This window comes from Scylla paramamosain, chromosome 25 (assembly GCF_035594125.1).
Source record: "Scylla paramamosain isolate STU-SP2022 chromosome 25, ASM3559412v1, whole genome shotgun sequence".
In the NCBI taxonomy this organism is placed as follows: Eukaryota; Metazoa; Arthropoda; class Malacostraca; order Decapoda; family Portunidae; genus Scylla; species Scylla paramamosain.
The window spans coordinates 17,088,393-17,098,392 of NC_087175.1; the positions used below are offsets into that span (position 1 = coordinate 17,088,393).

Here is a 10,000-nt window from a genome sequence, read left to right on the forward strand (position 1 = left end):
TCTACAGTCACTAATCTTTTTCTTACGTGCTTTTAAAATCATGTCCTCTGTTGCAGGTCGTTTAACAATGAGCGCTGAACAGCGAACAAACTTGAAGTTTTTGGTGCAGTTGGGGAAAACGCCGTCAGAAGCACTGGGTATGCTGCAAAAAGTGTACGGGGATGAGACAATGTCACGCTCACGTGTTTTTGAGTGGTGCAAGAGGTTCAAAGAGGGCCGGGAGGACGTGGAAGATGACCCCAGGAGTGGAAGACCCTCAACGAGCAGGAATGAGGCCAATGTTGAGCGTGTCAAGCAGATGGTGCGTGACGATCGTCGGTTGACTGTTCGAAAGATCGCAGATGAGCTTGGCATGAACCACAACAGCGTGTGGAAGATTATCACTGAAGATCTGGGCATGCGGAAAGTCTGTGCGAAGATGGTGCCGAGACTCCTGAACGATGACCAGAAGGGACGACGCATGCAGGTGTGTCAGGACATCCTCGAGCGTCTGGAAACTGAACCAGACTTGCTCAGGAGAGTCATCACCGGCGATGAGTCCTGGGTATTTGAGTACGACCCGGAGACCAAACGCCAGAGCCTTCAATGGAAGAGTCCGGCGTCGCCACGGCCGAAGAAAGCAAGGCAGTCCAGGTCCAGCTTCAAGGTCATGTTGATCGCTTTCTTCGATGTGAGGGGCATCGTCCACTGCGAGTTCTTGCCACAGGGCCAGACAGTCAACCAACATGTGTACAAAGAAGTACTGCGGCGTCTGCTTCGTGCAGTGCGCGAGAAGAGGCGGGAGTTGTGGCAGGGCAACTCGTGGCTGCTTCACCACGACAATGCGCCTGCTCACAATGCCCTGAGCATCAGAGAGTTCTTGGCCAAGAAGAACATCGCCGTGCTGGAGCAACCGCCCTACTCACCTGACCTCGCTCCGTGCGACTTCTTCCTCTTCCCCAAGCTCAAGGAGGTCATGAAGGGGACCAGTTTTGATGATGCGGACGACATCAAAAAGGCCGTGACGACGGAGCTGAGGAGCATCCCGCAAGAATCCTTCCAGCAGTGCATGCAAGCCTGGCAGAGAAGGATGGACAAGTGCATGCGGTGCCAGGGGGATTACTTCGAAGGAGATAACCTATAGTTTGTAGCCTGGATGTGAAATAAAACTTGTGTGGCACCAGTCCTGGAACTTTAATGACACACCTCGTATATATAATATACTATATATATATATATATATATATATATATATATATATATATATATATATATATATATATATATATATATAATATAAAACAACAAATAACATTTATCTCTCTCTTCTACCAGTTAATCTCCTGCTTACTAATCCCATGGAAAATGCATCAAAACCTCGAAAAAACATCAACAAAAAGAACTGTCACTTTTTTTTTTTATTTATTTACTGGTTTTGTTGCTCTTGAGCAAAACCCTTCTCATTTATTTACTTTTTACTGATTTTTTTTAATACGATATTGCTTACCAATCCCACTGAAAACACTACAAACTCAGACCATCATTAAAAAAAGACTGGCACTTTAGTTGGCCTTTTAAATTTTAATGTTTTTGGCTAGATCCCCCACTACATAAAAAAAAAAAGCACATCTCTTATACCCGTCAACCTTTCCTTTACTAATCTCAATTAAAAAACAAACACTCAAATCATCAAGAGAAGAGACTGGCATTTCAATTTACTTTTTTTTTTTCTCTCTCTTACTGATTTTGTTGACATTGATCAGGTCCCTTCCAACATTAAAAAAAAAAAGTATCTTTCTCTTGTACGAGTTAACCAACGAGTTATCCCAATGAAGCCACCAAACACTTAAAACACTAACTTAACCTCCTCTCTGCCTTTCCAGGATCTACAAGGCGGGCGAAGCTCTCCTGACGGACTTGCAGCGCTCGGGCAACACCACGATGGGCCAGGCTCAGGTGCAGGTCACGCCGGGAGACAACGGGGCCGAGGTGACGTGCGAGGCCACAAACTCCCCTGACAGCGCCCCGCCCTCTGCCTCCTTCACCCTCAGCGTCCTGTGTGAGTACTCCAGTCTGCTTTCTTTGACGTGTTATAAAGATACATCCACGCTATGTTCTTGTTTTTGCCGAGGCAATCGCGCTACTTGATAACAGTGGGGCAGTGACAAGCGCCTACCAACGAATCCAGGCTGAGGCAGTAATCGAACAGCTCACCCAACTATTCATCCTTCCTGGTCGATAAATAAATGTCTGTGGGGATTCAGGGAAATTAAATTATGGAAACCCGGATACCCCGTGGCCTTGAGTTTCGGGTTAAGGGATGCCACCCACCACAAACTTAAAGGCCAAGGAGACGGAGATGAGTGCTGAGGTCTCCCAGTCCAAAACGCTGAGAGTCCAGTATGGTGTCTCTTTTTCCACGATTCATACGGCCTGTTACGATTCAGAAAAGATTAAACACAGACTTAATCACAGTGAGTAAGTAGAGATGATCTTTAAAACCTTCATCACGGCAATTATTGTATTAACCGACTCAAATGTGCTGCCTTGGGATAAGACGCACGGATTTAGCTTAATTACTCAGTTCATTAGTGAGTTTGTTAATTAGTTTAAACACCATCATCACGACAAGTATCACTCGTAAGTTTGCATAAGCCTTAGTGAAGAAAGAAGCAGGAAACACACATATGAGAGCGAGCGAGAAAATAAATAAATGAATACCTGAAATTTGAATAATGGTAAAAAAAATAAAAAAATAAAAAAAAATACATAGCAATGAGGAAGGTAGTGCAATGAATCTAACCCAGAGGTGTGTCGCGTCGCGGTGGGGCGATTGTCGTAAGATCCTAAACAATGCTGTGGAGTAATGAGGGTTATTACGTCGCTCTGTGCAGTAACATTATGAGCAGCCAAATGACCTGCAGCGGCCGGGAGGAGGGGGAGTAATTTGTGGATGTGGTGCTCATTGGGTGCTAGCTGGGAGGTTGAAGAGGGGAGTAGAGGGAGTGTGTTTTTTGGGAGATTATTTGGTGGTGGGGAGACTAAAGTTAGTATGTAAAGGTAGAATATGTTGGGGAGATGAAGCCTGTAAGGTGGGAAGGATAAATGAACAGATTAGGGGGTGGAAAGGTTGGTGGGCATTAGTGGTATTGGGAGAGGATGAAAATAATTTTGGGGAGGTATTTTTTTGGATGGAGGGAAGATTAAAAGGATGCATTTGTGGATGAAAAGGTGAAGTTAGTGTCCGGAGGGGGAAAAGAAGTGGGAAGATGGATTTTGGTGGTGGGGAGATTAACGTTAGTGTTTGGAGGAGGAAAAAGATTGCAGAGAAGAGTTTGGATGGTGACAAGAATAAAATGATGGATATTTTTTGGGAAATCCTTGGATTGGTGGGGAGAGAAGTGTCAAGGATGTGAAAATAAAAAAAAACAGAGAGAGAGAGAGAGAGAGAGAGAGAGAGAGAGAGAGAGAGAGAGAGAGAGAGAGAGAGAGAGAGAGAGAGAGAGAGAGAGAGAGAGAGAGAGAGATTACGTGATGATGGGAAGAGTAAAATGAGAGAGAGTGTGGTAAAATTAAATATATTAACGTTAGGTAGATAGACGTTGGATGGTTAGAAAGACATAATTTATGCTGAGGAGATGACCGTAAGTGTAAATATTGGGGAGGATACATGAAGGCAAAAGTGAAGAGAAGGATTTTCAAAAGTACGTAGAATGTGCGGGAAAAGAGTAATTGGGGCATTAATGGGAAGTAGTGGGTTGGGTGTTGGAGGATGACGGGGATGTCTGTTGGGAATTAGTAAGCTGAGGAGAAGATATCAAGTGCCGTAGTCATGAGATATAACATGGTGAGACAAAAATAGGTATACATTTGAGAATAAACGCAAAATAAAATATTGAAAATTGAAGATATAAAAAAAATAATAAAATAAAATAAAACAAGATAGAGGATGAAAAGTTAAAATTTGACTTAAAGTTTTGAAGACCAAGAAAGTAAAAATTCGAGAATATGTAAAGATACAACAACGGAGGGACTGGAAGTTTAGTTAGTTCTTATGGAGGTTTAAGTCTAAAAAAATTAGAAAATTGCAGAATATAAAGATACAGAGAATATGGAAATGAAAGATAAGATTTTGCTGAAGTATAAAAGGCGAGAGAGACAAACTTGTGGGATATTTTATAGTACGGTGAACTCTACAGGAATGGGAAGTTAAGCTCACTGTGAGAAGTACCAGTGGGGAGCTAAAATGGGGGATATATAAGTGATAAGTTCTATTTTTTTGCAAGGTAATATTTAGGTGCGAAAAAATAAAACTTAAGGGGAGAAGAAATATCAATTGGGAGAAAGAAAAAAACTTGAGTAATATTTTAGTGAAGTCAATTATATTTGTTGGGGAGACAATAATTGGCGTAAAATTCAGTGTATTAGGAGAAGCAATGGCACTGGGGAGACAAAATGAGGCGCTATTTTAATTACGGCAGTTCTTCTTATTGGGGAGACAAAGCTGGGCAGAAAATTTAAACTTATAGAAAGAGAAATGACAATGAGGAAGCAAATGGGATTCCACTTTAGTACACCGTCCTTTCTCTTAGGGAGACAATGCTGGGGTGCTTTTTTTTAGTAAAGTTTGAATCTAAGGAGATAGAAAATGACAATGGAGAGATAAAACTGGGGTGATATTTTAGTGATGTTAGCAAGACAATACCTGGGCGTTAAATTTAACTTATGGGGAGGAAAAAAATATCAATGGAGAGAGAGAGAGAGAGAGAGAGAGAGAGAGAGAGAGAGAGAGAGAGAGAGAGAGAGAGAGAGAGAGAGAGAGAGAGAGAGAGAGAGAGAGAGAGAGAGAGAGAGAGAGAGAGAGAGAGCTAATGGCACACCTCTCAGCTTTCCTAATTAAATCATCAACAAACTTCACCCAACCTACTTAAAACTTTTCTCCAAAACAACACATAATTCTTTACCGCTAATATGGAGGTGGATGAGCCAGGGGGATGAGAGAAGGAGGAGGAAAAGGAAGAGGAGGAGGATGTTATGTGGAAGGAAGTGGATGTGGGCAGTAAGGAAATATGATGAAATATGATTGCGATGAGAGAGAGAGAGAGAGAGAGAGAGAGAGAGAGAGAGAGAGAGAGAGAGAGAGAGAGAGAGAGAGAGAGAGAGAGAGAGAGAGAGAGAGAGAGAGAGAGAGAGAGAGATTATATTAGGGAAGAAAATTAAGGTTTGGACAGAAGGGCGAGGAAAATGAAGGAAAAATTGTGCGGCGTCGAGAAATGGAGACTAGAAGGATAAGACGAGCGGGACTCAAAAGAAAATGAGGACTAAATAGAAATATACGAAAAATTAGGAAAACAGAAAATGAAAATAAAATAAAAAAATAGATAAAAATGATAAATAAGAAAAAAAAACATGCAAATAATATAATATGAATAATCAACAAATTAGATAATATATGACATTGAAAATGAGAGAAAAATAGCATCAAACAATATATTAATTTAAAAAAGTAGGTGTCAATATATATATATATATATATATATATATATATATATATATATATATATATATATATATATATATATATATATATATATATATATATATATATATATATATATATATATATATATATATATATATATACATAAAATAAATAATAAAAAATAAATAAATAAAATAAATAAAAATAAAAATAAAAATAAAATAAATAAATGAATGAATAAATAAATAAAGAGATGGAATAATAACAGAATAAATATATGTGAAATAAGTAAAGGAAAAAAAAACGTGAAATACAAACAAACTGGATCCAGAAAAAAATAAATAAATAAGCAAAGTGAAACTAAGAAAACAAAGAGAAAAAACTAAAACTAAAGCAAGGAATTTAAAAGATAAGATAAATCGCCAAACTTTTAATAAGAAAGTGGAGAGGAAATAAAATAACATGAAAAGAAAATTAAGTAAAGAAAAATCTAAAAAGAAAAAAAAATGAAAGTATATTAAAAGTCAACAAACCGCAAACAAGACAGTGGAGAGGAAAAATGACAGAATGAGTTCATAGTATTTTATGAAAAATATAAGTAAAAAAAATAAAATAAAATAAATAAAATAAAAAAATGAAAGCGAGAATGTAAAAATTAAATAAGAAAAATAATCACAAATCAGTATGGATATATTTAATTTTGGAAACAGGAAAACTAAGAAAAAAAAAAAATCATGAGACTGGAAACGAGAAAATAGCAATAATAATGCATTAAATACAAAAAAAAAAAAAAATAGGAAAAAAAACAGAAGTAAATGAAAAAAAAAAACACGCTAGAAATGTGAAAATGAAAACAAGAACAAACTATATAAACACTAAGAAATACGATATGAAAATAGGAAAAAATAAAAAATAAAACAAAATGACAAATCAGCCGAAATAAACAATGCAAGGACAAACAAGAGGAAAATTAAAATGTGCAGGAACACTGAGGAAACATTTCGCTAAATGTTACAAAGAATAAATAAAGAGATAAATAAATAAATAAATAAATAAATAAATACAGGAAGCACTAAAGAAATAGAAAACTGTGTGCTGAATATGACATAACTGTGGAAAGCGGAACAGGAAGAGGAAAAATAAAATAAAGAATTAAATAGAGGAAAATAGAAGAGAAGACAATATCAAACACTCTTATCTCTATACTGCTGTCAGAGAATGCATCTTAATTGGTCAGCTGGTAGAGAAATAAGGTAATACAGTAGAAGGATACTCCCCACCCACCTCAAGACCACTCTAGAAAATAACAATGGCCACTCTGACTTTTGCAGTGTTGTTTGAGAATGCATCTTAACTAATTACCAGGTAGAGAGCGAGGAAAGTACAGATGAAGGCTCCTCCCCACCCATCACTCCCCACTTTAACTTGCGATGTCAAAATAATAGTCAGAAGAAAGCAACATAAATTAAGAAAATAAATAAACAAATGTAGATAAATAAACAAATAAATAAATAAACAGATAAATAAATAAACATGTAAATGACAATCTTTATAAGGTGAAGTAAGAAAGAGTAACAAGGAAGAAAAAAAAAAAAGGGGGAAGAAGAAGGAAAAAGAGAAGGAAGAAGAAAATAATGAGGAGGAACCAGGAGGCGAAGGAGGAGGAGAGAAAACCTTACGATGCAGTTGAGGAGAGAAACTGAAGGAATGAAGGAATAAATGAAGGAAGGAGTGAAGGAAAGGAGGGGAGATGAGAGTGGAAAAGTTAAAAAGAGGAAAATATGGAGGATATAAGAATGAAATAGATGACGAGGAGGAGGAGGAGGAGGAGGAGGAGGAGGAGGAGGAGGAGGAGGAGGAGGGAGGAAGTAAGGAAAAGAGGGCATATGAGAATGGAAAAGTTAAGAGGAGGAAACTATGGAGGAAATAAAAGTAAAATAGGAGGAGGAGGAGGAGCAAAAGGAGGTGAAGAGAAAGCAAAGTAAGAAATAAAAGAAGGAAGGAAGGAAGACTAGAAGGTACGAAGGAAGGAAAAGAGAGCAGATGTGAAATGAAGAAATTAAGATAAAGAAAGTATGAAGGGAATAGAAGAAGAAGAAGAAGAAGAAGAAGAAGAAGAAGAAGAAGAAGAAGAAGAAGAAGAAGAAGAAGAAGAAGAAGAAGAAGAAGAAGAAGAAGAAGAAGAAGAAGAAGAAGAAGAAGAAGAAGAAGAAGAAGAAGAAGAAGAAGAAGAAGAAGAAGAAGAAGAAGAAGAAGAAGAAGAAGAAGAAGAAGGAAGGAAGGAAGGAAGGAAGGAAGGAAGGAAGGAAGGAAGGAAAAGAGGCAAAAAATGGAGAAGTTAGGATAGAAAACGTATAGAGGAAATATAAGTGGAAGAAGAAGAGGAGGAGAAGGAGGAGGAGGAGGAGGAGGAGGAGGAGGAGGAGGAGGAGGAAACTATGAAGGTTGGAGGAGGAGGAGGAGAAGGGAGTATGAAGGTATGAAAGTAAGAAGAGAAGGAGAAGGAGAGGGAGTAAGGAGTAGAAGAAGAGGCGGCGGTAGGAGGGAGGGGTGACGTGCAAGATGGCTCGGAAAATAGCGATGAGGGTGAGGAGAGAGGCGGCGAGGAGAGGCGTGAATGATGGACGGTTCGGGACGAGGGATATGGGCTGGAAGAGAGTGTTAGAGATAGGGCTTATCAACCTTAACGCCCACCGGTTCTAAGGGGACACACACACACACACACACACACACACACACACACATTGACATACACCCTCACGTAGTACTCAGACATATTTATTCTCTCTCTCTCTCTCTCTCTCTCTCTCTCTCTCTCTCTCTCTCTCTCTCTCTCTCTCTCTCTCTCTCTCTCTCTCTCTCTGCCATTACTCGTTCACTTATTGTTTCTGTCACTTGTATAATAAACTCATTAACAGATACGACAACATCTGGGCGAGACAGAGTGAGCGAGTGAAATAATGAGCGTGATAATGATCGCTTGTGTATGTCTGTGAAAAAAAGGAAAATAATCAAATAAGTAAATAAACAACGCAGAGAAGAGAGCACTGAAGTAAAGACTGAAGAGTTAAGATATGAAGGGGTGCTGAAACTGAACTGCACATTTAAAGTATGGAAATAAAAAGAAAAATGGAAAAAAAGTGAGACGACTATAAGGAAGAAAGTAGGAAAACACATTGTTCATTGTCGTTCTTTTGTGTTCCTTTGTTAGGTTTATCCATGTTCTTTTGTGTTCCCTTGTTAGTCTTGGCTTTTCCTTTGTGTTCCCTCGTGCTCCAGTCAGTCCAAAGCCACGTGCAGTGTTCCCAGAGCCCCTTCATTACCTGGCGTCCGCTGTGACTGCCGCTCAGGTGTTCTTGCTGCGATTGGAGCTAAATTAAACCACCTGCAGCATTTAAATTAGTCTTCTATTTTTGCACTTTTTCACCCCCACCCTCTCTCTCTCTCTCTCTCTCTCTCTCTCTCTCTCTCTCTCTCTCTCTCTCTCTCTCTCTCTCTCTCTCTCTCTCTGTTGCTGTCTCTCTACCTTCCCACCATTTCTCATTCCTGTTTTTTTCTTCTTTCCTTATTTGGTCTCTCTCTCTCTCTCTCTCTCTCTCTCTCTCTCTCTCTCTCTCTCTCTCTCTCTCTCTCTCTCTCTCTCTCTCTCTCTCTCTCTCTCTCCCTGTGTGCGTGCGTGTGTGTGTGTGTGTGTGTGTGTGTGTGTGTGTGTGTGTGTGTGTGTGTGTGTGTGTGTGTGTGTGTGTGTGTGTGTGTGTGTGTGTGTGTGTGTGTGTGTGTGTGTGTCTGTCTGTCTCTGTTTTTTTATCTTGTTTCATCACAATAGGAATAAACAGATCAACAGGTTTCCACGTCTCTCTCTCTCTCTCTCTCTCTCTCTCTCTCTCTCTCTCTCTCTCTCTCTCTCTCTCTCTCTCTCTCTCTCTCTCTCTCTCTCTCTCTCTCTCCACTACCAACATGAAGGACTTACATGTAACTAAAGATTAAGATTAAAAAAAAAAAAATCTGACACAAAACCACGAAGGTTAACAGCGTGACATTATGAAACAAAACTTTTAAAACGCTCCATTTTGTCTTGGCTTAGTGTGTGTGTGTGTGTGTGTGTGTGTGTGTGTGTGTGTGTGTGTGTGTGTGTGTGTGTGTGTGTGTGTGTGTGTGTGTGTGTGTGTGTGTGTGTGTGTGTGTGTGTGTGTGTGTAAGGCTGACTGACACATCTGAGGTTTCTTTACTGCATATCGTAAAAGGTTTAATGTTTCCTCAGTAAAGTCTGTGATAGCACGTAACGCGGTTTAGGAGACGCGCCTCAAATCTTAAACTCATGGCTGGTGTACCTTCCTCCTTCTCTTGCTTAATGAAATGGTCTGTGCAAGTTTAACAGTTACAGAGCTACGGCATCACTCTTATTATATTCTGGTTCCTATTAGATCATTATGTTAAGGTTATTGTGGGGCGTAATGCAGTTTAGGAGGCCGGCGTGTAACATCTTGACTGCTGTACTTTCCTTCTCTTACTTAATAAAATGGTCTGGTGGAAATTTAG

At 39.3% G+C, this 10,000-nt stretch overlaps 1 protein-coding gene across 1 annotated transcript in view; it reads left to right on the plus strand.

Moving 5' to 3' along the window:
- The window catches only part of LOC135113239 (nephrin-like), a 103,958-nt gene that overhangs the window by 33,502 nt on the left and 60,456 nt on the right, over positions 1-10,000 (plus strand). Inside the window, exon 5 of the mRNA XM_064028425.1 lies at positions 1,863-2,038. Coding sequence (XP_063884495.1) covers positions 1,863-2,038 — 176 coding nt within the window. The remainder of the gene's footprint in view (positions 1-1,862; positions 2,039-10,000) is intronic.